This window comes from Heterocephalus glaber, unplaced genomic scaffold, assembly GCF_053883595.1.
Source record: "Heterocephalus glaber isolate CG9 unplaced genomic scaffold, H.glaber_assembly_v1.0 deba00001538, whole genome shotgun sequence".
Classification (NCBI taxonomy): domain Eukaryota; kingdom Metazoa; phylum Chordata; class Mammalia; order Rodentia; family Bathyergidae; genus Heterocephalus; species Heterocephalus glaber.
The window spans coordinates 27,528,768-27,546,168 of NW_028258333.1; the positions used below are offsets into that span (position 1 = coordinate 27,528,768).

The window sequence follows — 17,401 nt, forward strand, 5'->3', positions numbered from 1 at the left end:
GTAGCAAAAGCTAGGTATATCAGACATCAGAGATAGCTAACTTTGATATATTTAAAGCACTAATGGCATTGATTTTACTGGTCAAACATATATTTGTCATGGAGGAATCCCTAATATGATGATTCATGTTTTTAAAAAAGGATTTTCTTTTTAGATGTTCTGAATCATGTCCAATTTAAAAGATCCATTTGGGGGCTCATAAGGAAGCATAGATGAATAGGAACTGGAAAAAAACCCATAAAAATACTTGCTACTAGGACTTTATTAGGCATTTCACTGGATACAAAGAAACTTTTTACATAAAGAACACAATCTTATCAAAAAATTCATATTTTCTATACAGACTGTAGGCATGCATTTCCTTTATACTTACTAAAGTATCATTGACCAGATCCTAAAAAAAGAAGGCACAAATCTATCTCCTTCTGGTGAATTTCTGGTATCTAATGAAGGAAATGTCACTAGTTTTTGCAAATTCTCATCTTCTAGAAATGAAGCAAATCAACACAAATTTGTGCAGGAATCGTGAGTGGGAAATATTTTATCAAGGGATTTTGGTATTCCTACACCACTCATAAGAATTTCAAGAGAAGAGGTAGCTTCCAAAAATGTTTCAAAACTCCATGCACCATTCAGGCCATATCAAGGACTCAGTGCTGGGAACAGCAGTATGTGAATTTTAGGTCAGAGATTCCAACATGGTTGTGTTCTCTGCAAATAGTTCTAAAATGCACCATTAGATCTCATTGTTATTATACTGGGGCTTCCAATACCGAAAAAATAAAAAAATAAAAGTTACTAATTATCATTTGCTTTAGGAAGTCTGTCAGGTATTAGTTTCATGTCAGGGACCCCGTTCAGTCCCCACTCCTCCCCCTGCTGTTCTGAGTAGGAACTGACAGGGCTATACCTATACCCAGACTCCTCATAGTGAAGTCTTCCTTTTTATGTCAAACTTTCCACAGTGACATAGATGACTACTTTTAACAAGAATATTTTGTGACGAAGTGTTAATGGTGGGAGGGGGGTAATGGAGTAGTTTATCTCTCTGAAAGAAAACAAAACTAAAATTTGAAAGAGGTCCTGGTACTGGTTTAGAAGGTACTATCACTTTCCAGGAATATCTTTCATGTATGAGCATGTTTCTGGTTGTTCCAATTACTAGGGAATGTTACTTTAAAAATTAATGAAGAGGGCCGGGGATTTAGCTCAGTGGTTTCGCCGCCTGCTGCGCAAGCGCAAGGACCCGAGTTTGATTCCCGGTACAAAAAAAAAAAAAAAAAATAATGAAGAGACTCTGGGCCTCAAAACAGGCCACTGAAGGGAAATTTTCAATGTGGTAGAATTAATCTAATGAAGATTCTTGCTTGATTATTCCACCTGTTTTTCAGTTGGTTCTTCATAAAAAATTTGTAGGAACTAGCATGGACCAATATTTTCCTTCATAAAGGGTATTAGGACTGTAGATTTGCATGAAGCATATCAACATAGAAATATAAAAGCGGAGGTAGATCTTACTCTTATATGTAGCCCAGCTGAAAAAAGATAAAGAGGACATACGAGTTTCCAGATTTAGAGAAAAATACAGGATATATTGATTTACATTTGAATTTTATATGAACAATGGCATTCTTAGTGTGTGTTTGATGAAATAGAAAAAGAATTATCTAAAACTATAATTTATCTGAAATTTGAATTTCACTGGTGTCCTGTATTGTATTTGGTAACCTTAACTTAGAAAAAGAAATATTTAAAGATTTGGAAAGTAAGAAGCCCAAAGAAAATTACAGAATTTTTACTTCAAACATGATCACCTGTGTAAATTCTGGAATTAGTCATGAGTTTTCTATTGTTACACTGCACATGGGGCAGGCAGAAAAAGTGTGAGTTCCTCATATTTGGTTTTGAAAAGGGAGCCATGTTGGAACTACCTCGTGCGGATGGAGCTTCTCTGACACTCACAGAACCAAGGTGGTTCATCTTCAGAAGACTCAGTTCTCCAAAGTGAGGCTTTGGAGGAAGTATTTTTCATGGAGAACTTATCACTGAAGCCAAAAAACACCACGTTTATCATTACAGAGCTCCATCTTGGAAAGAACAACCTTAGCAGTGCTGTGTTTCTGTTGCTGATGGAAACAAACACGAATTTAGTCTATTTGCATGGTGATAAAATTAATAATTGATATTTGATAATTTTGAAAAGCATAGGTGTTCCACAAGCTGTACAATTTGTTTGTAGGAACTCAGATGAGTTCTAAAGCATATACCTCATAAGATTTTTTTAAAGCCATCTTTAACAAAAACGCAATTTCTGTATGTATTTTAAATCCAAATTGTAGCAACAATAACTAAAAGTGACAATGAATTAAGGCCAGTCATAATGTGCCCTTTTTCTTTAGAATAAGTTTAATTTTTGATAAGATACAATACACTTACACATACCACTGACAAGCACAGTTTTGACTCATACAAATACACATTTAGAACTAATAACTACAAAATAGCATCACAAGTAAAATAAAAATTACACAATTTTCAACAGATTAAACCAACACCTTTTACAAATTCTACACATTTTATCATTGTCATTGGGAAAACAATTTGGAGTATTATTTAAAACTGTATGTAACACAGGAGCCACCAGTAAGTTATGGCAAATACAGCATTTACACCACAGTGTCACTGAAATCTAATTGAAAAGACTAAAGTGCTGTAAAATAAAATTCTTTAAAAATCTTATTTACCATATCCTGAGGGATGCTTTGCATTATTTTCTCTTAGCAATTAAAAATATGAACACTCTGCCGAGGGAGTTCCTGCTTGGTTGAGCAACCAAAGGTTAGAAGACCATATCATCGAATATTTGTAAAACTGTAGAACCAAAAACTCATGAAAACATGCATTTCCTGAGCCTTCCAACTTTCCAGTCTGGAATCTTAATGGGAAAACTTGAACACATAACCCTGCCCCAAAACATGGCAGAGCCTCAAAGGACTTAAACATTTTTAAGTGAACTTACATATGTGTTTATAATTTGTTCAAGTCTGCCTTAGATTCTCTAGAGGAATGTAATTGATAATGTAATTAGATTATTATCAAGCATTTCCTATTTCTGATGGTCCCACTTTTCACTGGTTTTCTAGCGATTTTTTCCCCTCAGATATTTGAATACTTGACTTATTTTTATGCCTACTAAAATAGAATATGCTGGTTTTAAGAGCTAAAGTTACAAAAAAATCAGAATCAAGTTGGATGATTAGGTGCAATTTAAACTTGAATAGTGTGTGTGTGTGTGTGTGTGTGTGTGTGTATGTGTGGTGCATCATGCCAAACACTTTATGCTCTAATACATTCACTGTTAGGTGGCGCTCCATGAAAAGTGAGTTTTCCCAATATGGCTGAAAGTGAATATTGAGGTCATCGTATAGAATATCCTAAGGCTTTTAAAGGATGCCTCCTCATTCTCTATGTTCATGTGATTATGTAGTAATAAGAGAGACATAAATGATAATGGCAGGAGACGATTTTACCATATAGGTCCTTCAAAGTTACTGACAGGAAAACAAACTTGAATACAGGATGTCCTTTACTTATTTTTCCTCATTTCACCCACTTCTTTGATTTCCTGCTGCACATTGGGTAAAGGCTATCTATATTTTACTTTTTTGCCTTGTAGGACTTATGACATAAAGTCTTAAGAAATGAGCAAAACAAAAAAGTACACCAAGATGCATCTACTGTCATCTTGGGACCTATTTGTAGCCCTTGTGCTCCTAAATCTGGAAAAACAATGCCCAGCCAAGACAAAGGATCTTAGGTTAAGGGCAAGTTTTGATTGCATATCACCATTTCTCATCTCCATTTCTTGATGTAAGGCTCACAGTCCACTTCTTAAGTGTGCCCTCTGGCAGGGCCAGTGAACAGAAGACAGTCAAGGGGAATCTGTTAACATTTCCCTTTTCAAACAATCTCTTTTGGTGAATGTTCTCATGGTTCCTGTCTACCTCTGCCCTCCTTTAGAGATTAAGGCGAATCTATTTTCTCTCACTGTCTGCTGTGTAGGCACTGTACATCCACATGGAAACCATACAGTAGATTTTGTCTAACAGAGTCTCTGTCTGCATATCATTAATGGCTATAAAAGCTTTCCCAAGTTAAGAAACTGCACAGTCTAATGCTTCACCATGTTTGTTCCTTACAGCACCCAAATGACAAGTATAACACAGTTCTAAGCAAATGTTATAGGAAAGCATCTAATTTCAAGGACATACCAAATAGTTACCGCTATATTGTATTCATTTTTCAGGAATAGGTTGAAAAATCTGCTTGTGTCATATTTATAAGTTAAATTCTTATGCCATTATAAGTATGCTTGGCCAAAGATCCTCCTGAGGGGTGAAAATAAATAGAGAGAAAATCTGCACCCAAAAGTAAATTTATAGAGCATAAATTTCAATAAATCCATAATCTTTTTAAAAGGATTCATTTTCAGTTACATGTAAAGAGCAGGTAAAAGAGATAAACAATATAAATACAAGGCAAGGAAAAATGGAAAGAAAAAATAATTATATTTTGTGAATATTTAAGACCAAAGCTACAATATTTTTATGAAAATATTTTAGTGTAATCAGTGATTCCCATTTTCAATAACTCTTATCACCTTCTTGTACATTTTGAAGGGGCTCAATATGACAATATTTAATATTATTTTCATTTGAAAAGAATTGTATTATATCTGTCTATATGTTTGTGTTTGTGTATATTCATGTCTGACTATATAGGTGTGGCTATATGTTTTCATTGTTTATGAGAAATATATATAACACAACTGCAATGTATAAACCTATCTGTTGTGTGTGTTCTCATGGCACCTCGTCTACACATATATTACACTTTTCATGAAACTTATCTTCATTATAAACAATTTGTATTCTGCAGTTGCTAGTAAGTGCTATTTTCAGAAAATGAGTATCTGTATTGTTGAAGATATGGGGATACTTTTATTTCTCTATGGTCCCAATTTGCATAGAACTGTATTTTCCAGTAAACTATTGGAAGGTGATTATTCTTAACTATAGGGATAAAATGACACATGAAAATTTCAGCAAATTTTATAGATTTTTTATAAATGTCCCACAACATTCATGCGAGGAACATAGGTAAGGGAGGTATTGTGCTCTTTCCAAGACTGTTTTAGAGCGATCCAATATAAAGACACCTATGGGAATGCAACACTCAAGACTGTTATCATTGTTCTTTCCTGTAGAACAGGATTATCAAAAGTTAGGCCACAGAAACTTCGTATGAGACTTTTGTCTTCTGCTTTAATCTTGTCTCTGGAGGAGGGTGAAACCTAAAACGGATGAGTCAATGCCAATTTTAAACACGCCTGCCCCATTCACAGATAGTACAAGAATTTCCTAGAGATATTCTATGGATCCTTATGATTTTGTGGACATAATTTCAGAAACACTGGTCTAATTCCTTCTGTCACCCTTCCTCTTTCTTCATTTCAAGTTAGAAACCTGAAGCTTCTTGAAAAATATTCTTCAAAATCCAAGGTTTAGAACTATATATTTGGAAATTCCAATTTGGCAGGAGAGCTAGCTTGCAAGGTCTTGCATTTATTTCTTTTTACTTTCCCTCTTTAGAAAAAAAATAAAATTGTTAAAGAGGACTTAAAGAAAGAGTTCTTTTCAGATGTTCTGATTTTAATAGTTTTTCTAATGTGTCATTTACTGGGCACTTGCAGGGCATTGCTATTTAAGAGGTTGCTTAATTAAAACAGCATCCATCTCCCTCACCCCACTGCTCATTTTTCACTATGGAGTTGGCACTCATAGTCCTTCCAATTTTTTTTTACACTATAGTTATAGCTGCCTTAAATAGAAATACTGTGAAATCCTATTGTTTTAATATAACACAAACATCACTGATTATGGCCTCCAATATTACTGATGTAGGGAATCTGATTTGATGCATATCTTCTATGGCCAACAGTTAGCTATGATTGCCCAACTGCAGATGACTACAGAATATTATACCACATCTCACAAAACAAATAATTTTTAGTATAACAATGTAATACACATTATGTTGGGCATTCAATTATTTTGAGTCCCATACAGCATCTGATTAGAAAGCATGAGCAAGAGAGGGAGTGGAAAAGTTACAGGAAATAGTATGGGAGACCTAGGATGTAATTAGAAAATGCAATCAAGTAAACACGCATGAGTTACACGTTACAAAGACTAATCTTGAAAAACAAAATTCACTATTATTTGTATTCCTAACACTAGAAGTAGAATTTGCTCATTGAATGGAAATTGAAATATTTATAGTAATGCGGAGTATGATCATAATCATTGAAGAAATGGTTTTTCCCCCTTTTCCCACCCACTACCAGCCCTAATCCCATCAGACTCAGTGGAATAGGAAGATCAGAATGTTTATAGATAATATGTCTAATACAATGAGTCTTCTCTATCTTATTCTTAGACACTCCAAATAGTATTATCAAGTGTTGGCTTCTCCTTCATCAAAGACATGGTTGAGCTTTATGACTGTGCTGATAAAATCGCCAAGTTCTACAAAATCAGCAGTGACAATATTGATGCCACTTTCTCCTGGCTTCTGCGTGCGGACCCATTGCATCATGGCTGGAAGAGCTCTGAGAAGGAAAACAAAAAGAGAAGTCACAGATGGCAAAATATTGACTTTCAAGCTCTACAATTTTTAAGCTTTCTTTTAGTTTTCTAATTTACTAAAATAAATCTCCCAAATATAAGGACAGATGAGGGAAAAAAGTTAAATGTACAATGGTGAATTCTTAGCCTTTGAGGCCACTCTGCCAGAGCAAACTCTTCATCTTTGAAGATCTCAGATACTGTGATAGTTTATAATGAAGCTTTTCCACTAAGAAAGCAACATTTTTGCCTTTGTATTCTAGCTTGCCTTGCAAAGCTATGAGGTGGTAAGCTAAGAGATGAATACATATAATTGAAGCAAACATTTACTGTAAAAGCATTATTTTCAGAAAATGTATTAAGATGTTATAAATAGACAAAACAGCAAACACCCCCACCTTCAAGAAGTTCACAGTTTGGTGGCAGACAGGTAGACAATGAAGAAAATTGTAATATAGTACCATCAGTGCTGTTTCCTTCAATTCCATAACCCAGCACCATGTTCCAGTCCTGATTATAGGAACTTGGAACATTCAGAAGAACAAAACCAAAAAATATCTGCTCTTATGAGCTTACATTCTCAAAAAGAGAAACAGAAAGTAAACGATAATCATAAATAAATTATAAATCGGGACCAGAAGGAATAATTAGAACTACAAAAAAGGAGCAAAGAAAGGAGGATTTGGAGTGTGCAGCTGGGGAGGTGTAGTGCAAATTGCAACTTAAATTAGGACAGTTCACTATATTTACTGCAGCACAATTCATAATAGCTAAGCTATGGAAACAGCCTAGGTGCACATTAAAAGATGAATGGGTTAAACAAAAAGGTGAGTGGGTAAAGAAAATGTCATGCATACAGATATTTATACATATGCATATACATTTATTTCAGGTATGAAGAAGAATGATATATTGTTAGAATAGATGAAACTGGAGAGCCTTATGCTGCATGGAATGTTGTCAGACTCAGAAAATAAATATCACATGTTTTCTCTCAAATGAGAAATACTGAAAAATATTTTAAAAATTTAAAAATAGAGATTATATAAAAGTAGAAAGGAAATTATTAGAAACTATTAGAAAAGAAGAGGGGAGTGGGGAGGGTGAGAATGTTACATGTGTGTATGAACATACTAAAATAAAACCCACCCATCTTCATAACTAATATGCATGAATAAAAAATAGAGTGATTTAGTAGAACTCACTGATAAGTGGATATTTGTGGAAACATTTGACATTGAAGGGGGATGGAGACACATAGACCAAGAAACAGAAAAGAAGGCTACAAGTACTCATGGGTCTACAACTAACTGACTTTCAAGAAAGGTACTAAAGATGAGTATTGGATAAAGGAAAGCCTTTCAATAAATGGTGCTGGGGAAACTGGATATCCACATGTAGACGAATGAATTTCTGTTTCTGTCTCCCAACCAGTTACAAATATTACATAAAATTGATTAAAGACCTAAATGTAAGACTTGCAATAAGAAACTAGAAGACTTTTGTAGGACAAGCACTTCAAGATATTAAAACAGACAATTTTTGGAAATGATATCATTTATTTGATTTATTGTTTGGAAGCAAACAGACAGATGAAGTCACACCAAACTAAAAACAGCTACACAGCCAAAAAAAAAATCAACAGAGCAATGAAACAACCTACAGAGTAGGAGGAAACATTTACAAATTTTAAAACTGAAAATGGGTTAATATAAACATATATGAAAAATCCAAATTCATAGCAAAACAACAAATAATTTGATTTAAAAATAGATAATAGATCTAAACAAACATTTCTGAAAAGAAGACATATAAATGGCTGACAGATACATGAAGCTATGCTCAAAATCACTAATCATCAGGGAAGTGAAAATAAAAGCTACAATCAGATATCATCTCACTACAGTGAGAATGGTTGAAGGTAGGTCATATGCTTAACATGTGTGAGGCCCCAAATTCAAACCCTAGAGGACACACGCACACACACACACACACACACACACACACACAAGGAGAAGTGCTGGCAAGCATGTGGAGAAAAATGAACACTTGTACATTATTGTGGAAATTTAATTAGTACAGCCATTAAGGAAAAAAGATGGAGGTTTCTCAAAAATTAAAATAGCTCCAAATGAATTTTACTATTGTTTTCTCTAATTCTGTGAGGTATGCTATTGGCATTTTGATTCAGATTGTATTAAATCTGTATTACAATTTTGGTAGAATGGCCATTTTCATGATATTGGTTCTTTGTACCCCAAAACAAGGGATATCTTTCCATATTCTGATATCCTCTTCTATCTCCTTTTTCAAAGTACTGTAGTTCTCAATGTAAAGGCCTTTTACTTCCTTTGTTAGGTTGATTCCTGAGAACTTCATTTTTTATGCTATTGTGAAAGGTATAGTTTCCCTAATTTCTCTCAATGAGCTTGTTATTTGTGTATAGGAATGCTATTGATCTTTGAATGTTGACTTGGTATCCAGATATGTTATTGAATTTGGTTATCAAATATAGAAGTCTTTTGCTAGAGTTTTTGGAGTCTTCTATGTAGAGTATCATATCATCCTCAACTTCTTCCTTTTCTACTCTTGTCTAATTGCTCTGGGTAATGTTTCCAAAACTATACTGAACAAGAGTGGTGACAGTGGACATCCGTGTCTTATTCTTGCCTTTAGAGTGAAAGTTTTCAGTTTTTGTCCATTTACTATGATGTTGACTTTTGGTTTATCTTAGGTGGCTTTTATCAGATTGAGATGAAGACCATTTATAACAATTCTCTGTAGGGTTTTTATCATGAATGGGTGTTGGACCTTGTCAAACACTTTTTCTGCATCTTTTGAGAGGACTATGAGGTTTTTGTCCTTAGCCATGTTAATATAGTGTATTTATTGATTTGCATATGTTGAACCATTCCTGCATCCCTGGGGTGAATCCAACTTGGTCATGGTGTATAACCTTTTTGATGATTTGCTGTATTCTGTTTGCCAATATCTTATTGAGGATTTTTGCAACTATGTTCACTACAAAGATTGACCTGTAGTTCACCTTTTTGGTTGGGTCTTTCTTTGGTTTTGGTATCAGAGTATTACTTGCTTCCAGGAATAAGTTTGGGAGTATTCCTTCCCTTTCAATTTCATTAAAGAGTTTGAGGAGTATTGGCATTAGATCTTCTCTAAATTTCTTATAGAATTCAGCAGTAAATCCATCAGAACATGGGGTTTTCTTTGTTTGTAGGTTTTCTGGAATAGCAAAAATAATTCTGAGCAACAAAGACAAGGCAGAAGGCATCACATCCCTGATTTGAAATACTACCATGATAAAAAGAAAGCATGCTATGGACTATTGACAGAAAAACAGGCCTGAAGACCAATGGAACAGACTATAAGATACAGAAACAACTCTAAACACACTTAGCCAATTTATCTTTGACAAAGGGGCCAAACCCCTTCATTGGAAGAAAGATAGTCTCTTTAATAAATGATCCTAGTAAAACTGGCTTCCCACATGCTGAAGATTAAACCTATTTCTCACCATGCAATAAACTAAAATCAAAATGGATCAAAGATCTAAATATTAAAACAGAAACAATAAATCAGAAGATAGAATAGGTAGAACTCAGTCATGCCCACCGGCAAGCAGCTAGGCCTGTGGGCTTCTGGAGCCCAGCTCCTTCTGGCTCATAACACCCACCTGAAACCCCTGCCCCCCCGCCATCTCTGGCCTGGCTGTGCTGCTACCTGGCTGCATACTACAGAGGTACGGGGGGGCATAAAGGCCATTGTCCTGAGCTGCAGAAATGAACAACAGTTAGAGGCCCTCTCTCAGGCTATTTGATGAAAACTGAAGCCCACTGGAAAGTGAAGAGAATCTCTGCAATAAAGGCACATGAGACCATTGTACTTGGTAAGTTGGAGGGATCATCACCTCCCATCAGAACCTGGACTATCTTCAGGGGAAGGGCAACTGGAACCTGCAGTAGAGCCTTGCAGACTTCAACCCTGCGGGAGGACAGGGAGCTCAACTTGGGACTTGTAGAAAGAAATCTGCCTGAATTTCACGGGTCTACGACTGACTTGCTAAGACTCATTTACCTAGATATGCACACTGCTGCCCACATAGTCTATTGTGACTGTAGAGACATACCCTGAAGGAGGCCCCTCATTTGTATCTTTTATTTGTTATTTTCAAAATTATTATTAGTATTTTTTGCTCTTATTTTTAATTTTTATTTTTCTCTACTCTTTTCAAATTTTTATTTTTCTCTTTTTTCATTCTTTTTTCTTTCTCTCTCTCTCACTCACTCCCTTGCTGGGCTACATGGTTCTTCAACTCCATTTGTATTCCTGTTCTGGCCCTAATTCATATTTCTTCCTTATTTTTCTTTCTTTCGCCTGTGTCCTCTGGCCTCACTGCCAAACTTCCCCTATCCTTCTACCTACCTGTCCCTTCCTCCCCAACTTCTAACTTCCCATTCTGAAGAGTAAAGTTGCTATATTGAAGAGTTTATTCACTATAAACATATGTTAGGTTGGTCCTTGATTTTGATTTAATTCACACAGTTAAAGGTGATAGATTATAACTACGACAAATTGTCATTTTCTAAGATGTACTTGATGCTATGGTGTTGCTGATTGTATTACTTGTGCTAATGTGTTGTGATTGATCTAATCAGTTGTCCTTTCTGGTATAATGAAAATGAGACAGCTTCAGAGTCATTAGAGATTCAAAACCTAAAGACCAGCTATATCTGGAAAACACCTCTGAGAAGGAATCATTCCATAAGGGTTCTAAATACAAGCAACAAAGATACTTACAATAAGCAACTTCGGAGTATCAACCCATGAATTAAACCAAGGACAATACCAAAAACAAAAAATGAGAAGACATTTAAGCAAGGCACAAACTCAGACTTCCACTCTACAAAAGGCAAATTCTGGGGGAAATGAGATGGAAAAGTCTGATAATCAACTACCTGGACACCCTGAACTGATAGCACAGGAAGTAACAAAACAGATGAGTGAGGCTCTAGAAAAATTCAAAGCAGAAATAATCTCCCAGATAACTACAGAGATGGTAAGGAGAGTGAAAGACATGATTACAGCCTGTAGAACAGAAACAGATAAGAAGAATAGATGAGCTCAGAAACATGCTGGAAGCCATGAATGTCCAGCATAAGAAAGAAATGGAATCTATGAAACAGATTCAAATGGATATTGAGGAGATTAAAAAAATCCATTGAAAGCATGCAGGGCAGATTAAGGAAATGTGAAGATAGAATATCAGATAGCGAAGACAGGATTGCAGTTAAGGACCATGAAAACAGAGATTTCTTCAAAATAGTAAGGGACCACAAGAAATCAATCCAGCAGCTGCTAGATGATGCAAAGAAGAATAACATAAGACTAAAAGGAGTTCACGAAACAACAGGAGAATATACAACTGACATTAAAAAAAATGTTCACAGGTAATAGTAGAAAATTTCCCAGACAGAGGTAGAGAAATGGACATACAGATAAGTGAGGCATATAGAACTCCAATTAGCCACAATAAAAAAAAAATCTACACTTAGACATAACAGTCAAGATCCCAGAAACCCAACAGAAGAACAAAATCCTACAAGCAGTTAGAGAAAAGAAACAAATCACCTACAAAGGAAAGCCCATCAGAATCATGGCAGACTTCTCAACACAAACCCTCAAATGAAGAAGAGCCTGGAGTGAAGTATTTGAAGCCCTAAAAGAAAATAACTTCCAACCTAGACTGTTGTATCCTGAAAAATTATCTTTCAAAATTGATGGGGAAATTAGATGCTTCCATGACAAAGAACACCTGAGAAATTTCATGAACACCAAACCAGCACTTCAAACAATTCTAAACAATAACTTAGAAAAAGACAATGAAGGTCACAACTCCATGAGGCCCAACAAAGGGAAGCCAATAGACAAGGTAAGAAACTAAAAGGAAAGGGGGAAAAATAAGATAAGAGCCAATAAAAGTAAAACATCATGAGAAGGATGAGTCAATACCTATCAATTAAAACCATCAATGTTAATGGCCTCAATTCATCAATTAAAAGAAATTGACTGGCAGAATGGATTAAGAAGCAAAATACAACAATATACTTTATACTAGAAACACACCTAACTCAAAAAGAAATTCATAGAATGAAAGTAAAAAGATGGAAAACAGTTCTCCATGAGACAGGAATGCAGAAAAAAGCAGGAGTAGCAATCTTATTTGCAAAGTAGATTTCAAATCAAAACTAATTAAGAGAGACAAAGATGGTCACTACATCCTTGTGAAGGGAACAATCCAAGAGGAAGAGATGACAATCATAAATATATATGCACCAAATATGCATGTCCCCAACTATACAAAACAAATATTAATGGACATGAAAAACCAAATAAGCACTAATACAACTGTAGTGGGGGACCTCACTACCCCACTATCACAAATAGACAGATCATCTAGACAAAAATTAACAAAATTCTTGAACTGAACCAAGCTATTGAACAAATGGACTTAAGATGTTTACAGAGTGTTCCACCCCACAAAATCAGAATATACATGCTTTTCGGCTACACACAGATCATTCTCCAAGTAGACTACATGGTAGCTCATAGGATATGTCTAATTAAGTGTAAAAGAATTGAAGTTACCCCCTGTATATTATCAGACCATAGTGCAATAAAATTGGAGGTCACTAACATAAGAAACTGCAAACCCCTCACAAACACATGGAAATTGAATAACACCCTCCTGAACAAAAAATGGGTCAGAGAGGAAATTAAAGAAGAAATTAGACAGTTTCTATAAGTAAATGATAATGCCAGTACAACATACAGGAATCTATGGGACACAATAAAAGCAGTTCTACATGGGAAATTCATAGCAGTAAATGCCCATATTAGGACAACAGAGAGAACTCAGTTAAATAACCTAATGCAGAACCTCAAGTGCCTAGAAAAAGAAGAGCATAACAAACCCAAAGCTCATACAAGAGAGGACGTTATAAAGATCAGACCCGAAATCAATGCAATGGAGACTAAGAGAATGATAAAAAAGAAATCCATGAATCAAAGGGTTGTTTTTTTGAAAGAATAAATAAAATGGATAAACCCTTAGCCAACCTTTTCAAAAAAGGAAAGAAAAGGCTCAAATCCATGTGATTAAGAACAAAAAGGGGGAGTCACAACTGACCCAGCAAAAATCCAGAGGATCATCAATACCTACTTTGAGAACTTGTACTCTAATAAAATGGAAAACACAGAAGAAATGGACAGATTCCTAGATACATACGAATTGCCAAAGTTAAATGAAGATGATATAGAAATTCTAAACACCCCAATTACAATGTGTGAAATTGAAAATGTAATATAAAATTTACCAACAAAGAAAAGCCTGGATGTCTTCACTGCTGAATTCTACAAGACCTTTAAAAAAGAACTACCACCATTACTCTTTAAACTCATCAAGGAAATTGAAAGGGAAGCAAGGCTTCCAAATTCATTCCAGGAAACAAGTGTTACTTTGATTCCAAAACCAGGGAAAGAGTCAATCCAAAAAGGGAACTACAGGCCAATTCCCCTAATAAACATAGATGCAAAACTCCTCAACAAGATACTGGCAAACAGAATAGAGAGTGTCATCAAGAAGATCATACACCCTGATCAAGTCAGATTTATCCCAGGGATACAAGGATGGTTCAACATCCATAAATCAATAAATATAATACACTATATTAACAGAGTCAAGGACAAAAACTATATGATCATCTCAATAGATGCAGAAAAAACATTTGACAAAATCCAGCACCCATTTGTGATTAAAAAAAATGCTGCAGAAAATTGAAATAGAAGGTCTTTATCTCAACCTGATTAAGGCTATCTATGAAAACCCAACAGCCAACACCATATTAAATGGTCAAAAACTGAAAACTTTCACACTAAAATCAGGAACAAGACAAGGATGCCCACCATCACCACTCCTGTTCAATGTAGTTCTGGAAACATTAGCCACAGCAATTAGAAAAGAGAAAGAAATAAAAGGAATAAAGATAGGAAAGGGAGAAGTTAAACTGTCATTATTTGTTGATGCTATGATACTTTACATAGAAGACCCAAAAAACTCCACCAAAATACCTCTACACTTAATTGACAGATTCAGTACAGTAGCCGGATACAAGGTCAACATTCAAAAAATAATACCCTTCTTATATACAAATAAAGGACTCACTGAGAGAGAAATTAGGGAAACAATTCCTTTTACAATAGCATCCCCCAAAATGAAATATCTAGGAATCAATCTAACAAAGGAAGGAAAAGACCTCTAAACTGAACACTATAGCACTCTTAAAAAAGAGATCGAAGAGGATGTAAGAAAATGGAAAGACATCCCTTGTTCCTGGGTAAGAAGAACCCAGACAAGAACCCAGAACAGAGGCATGGCAGGGGTTATCACAATACCCAACTTGAAACTATACTACAAAGATACTGTGATAAAATCAGCATGGCACAGACAAAAAAACAGATCCAAGGATCAGCAGAATAAATTAGAAGATGCATAAACAACTCCAGACATACTCAGCCACCTCATCTTTGACAAAGGAGTCAACAACCCTCATTGGAGGAAAGATAGCCTATTTAATAAATGGTGTTGGAAAAACTGGATTTCAACCTGCCAGAGATTAAAACTAGACCCATATCTATCACCGTGCACTAAACAAAGATCAAAGTGGATTCAAGATCTAAATATTAAAACAAAAACACTAAACTTACTGGAAGATAAGTTAGGTAGAACTCTTGAAGATATTGGCATAGGAAAAGACTTTATGAATAAAACCTCAGTAGCACGGGAACTAGCACAAAGAATCAATAACTGGGATTTCATCATATTAAAAAGCTTCTGCACTTTAAGAGAAACCACCAACAGAGCTAACAGACAATCTACAATCTGGGAAAAAAAATTTGCAGCTGTACCTCAGACAAAGGACTACTCTCTAGAATATATAAAGAACTGAAAAAAATCAGACCCCCAAATTCAAAGACCCAATTCCAAAATGGGCATCTGAAATGAACAGAAATTTCTCAGACAAAGAAGTAAAAGTAGCAAATAAATATATGAAAAATGTTCAACATCTCTGGTCACTCGAGAGATGCAGATGAAAGCAACACTGAGATTCCACCTCACCCCAGAAAGAATGGCTGCTATCAAGAAATCAACCAATAATAAATGCTGGCAGGGGTGTGGGGAGAAAGGAATCCTTCTCCATTATTCGTGGAAGTGCAGACTGTTGCAATCACTGTGGAAATCATTATGGAGACACCTCAAAGAACTAAGGTAGAGGTCCCATTTGATCCAGTTATTCCCCTGCTGGGTATCTTCCCAAAAGAATTAAAAGAATCATACCACAGTGATATATGTGCACCCATGTTTATAGCGGAACAGTTCATAATAGCTAAAGCTTGGAAACAGCCCATGTGCCCATGAACTGGAAACGGAATAAAGAAGATGTGCCTTTTTTATAAAATGGAATACTACTCAGCCATAAATAACAAGAAACTAGAGACATTTATAGCTAAATGGATGGATCTTGAGGCCATATTCTTAAGTGAAATAAATAGGACACACATGTGTAAATTCCGAATAGTTTCTCTGGTGTGAGAACCTGAAAGTGTAAATAAAGATTAAAATGAATAATTGATAATTTGGAGTAGAAAGAAAAGGTCCAAAGGGATAGGGGAAGTGGGAGGGGAAGGGGAAAGGAAAGAAGGAAAAGGAAATATTATGAGAAAAGAAAAAAATGGAAACAAAGTCTATGTAAATAGGGAAGTGGGGGGAAGGGCACACAGGTAATGGGGAAAATATAAGAACCAAGATACATCATGTACAGGTACAAGCACCCAATGATAAATGTAAATGTATTTTATACCTAAAATGTACCAATAAAAGAATTTAAGCAAAAAAATATAGGTAGAACTCTTGAAGTCATATGTGTAGGCAAAAACTTTATGAACAAAACCACAATCACACAGGCAATACTACAGAGAATGAATTACTGGGATCTCATCATATTAAATAGTCTGTGCACAGCAAAGAAACAACCAAAAGAGTGAAGAGACAACCCACAGAGCAGGAAAACAATTTTCCCAGATCTTCATCACACAAAAGACTACTATCTAAAATATATGAAGAACTCAAAAAAAAACCCAAGACCCATCCCCAAATATAAAGTCTCAATTCTAAAATGGGCATCTGAAATGAATAGATGCTTCTCAGATGAAGAAGTACAAACAGCAAATAAATATATGCAAAAACATTCAACAGCACTGATAATTTAAGAAATACAAATTAAAACAACACTGAGATTCCATCTCACTCCAAAAAGAGTGGCTATTATCGAGAAATGAATTGCTGAAATGTACCAGATCGACCTTGTAAACAACTCATAACTGCTAAACTATACAATATGACTTCTATGTTGGATTCTGAAGTCCCCTGGACCTTCTCCTTATCCTCTTTGTAGAGGCTATTACTAGTTTGCCCAAGTAAAAACACTTGTTGGTTATATTTATGGCAACCCCGGTGACCTTATTATTTACCCCATGTATTCTTAACTGTTTCTTTGGCTTTGTCTCCTCCAGACTTGAAGCTATAAGCCTACTCAGGATGACAATGCCTAGCACCTATTGAGGGCCTTTAGATAGACTCT

General features: G+C 35.3%; 1 protein-coding gene and 1 long non-coding RNA gene across 7 annotated transcripts in view; one reads left to right on the forward strand and one right to left on the reverse strand.

The window, feature by feature from the left end:
• The window catches only part of LOC110350098 (uncharacterized), a 147,176-nt gene that overhangs the window by 81,667 nt on the left and 48,108 nt on the right, over window positions 1-17,401 (forward strand). For 4 of the 6 annotated variants that reach the window (XR_015442252.1, XR_015442255.1, XR_015442250.1 and 1 more), the window contains one exon: window positions 6,499-16,657. The exons of the other annotated variants lie outside the window; for them this stretch is intronic. This is a non-coding gene — a long non-coding RNA (uncharacterized LOC110350098). Of the gene's footprint in view, window positions 1-6,498; window positions 16,658-17,401 lie in introns of those variants that run through there. 6 annotated transcript variants of the gene reach the window in all.
• Plcxd3 (phosphatidylinositol specific phospholipase C X domain containing 3) overlaps window positions 245-17,401 on the reverse strand; it is a 203,054-nt gene continuing 185,897 nt past the window's right edge. Inside the window, exon 3 of the mRNA XM_004848575.3 lies at window positions 245-6,670. Coding sequence (XP_004848632.1) covers window positions 6,517-6,670 — 154 coding nt within the window. The 3' untranslated portion in view covers window positions 245-6,516. The remainder of the gene's footprint in view (window positions 6,671-17,401) is intronic.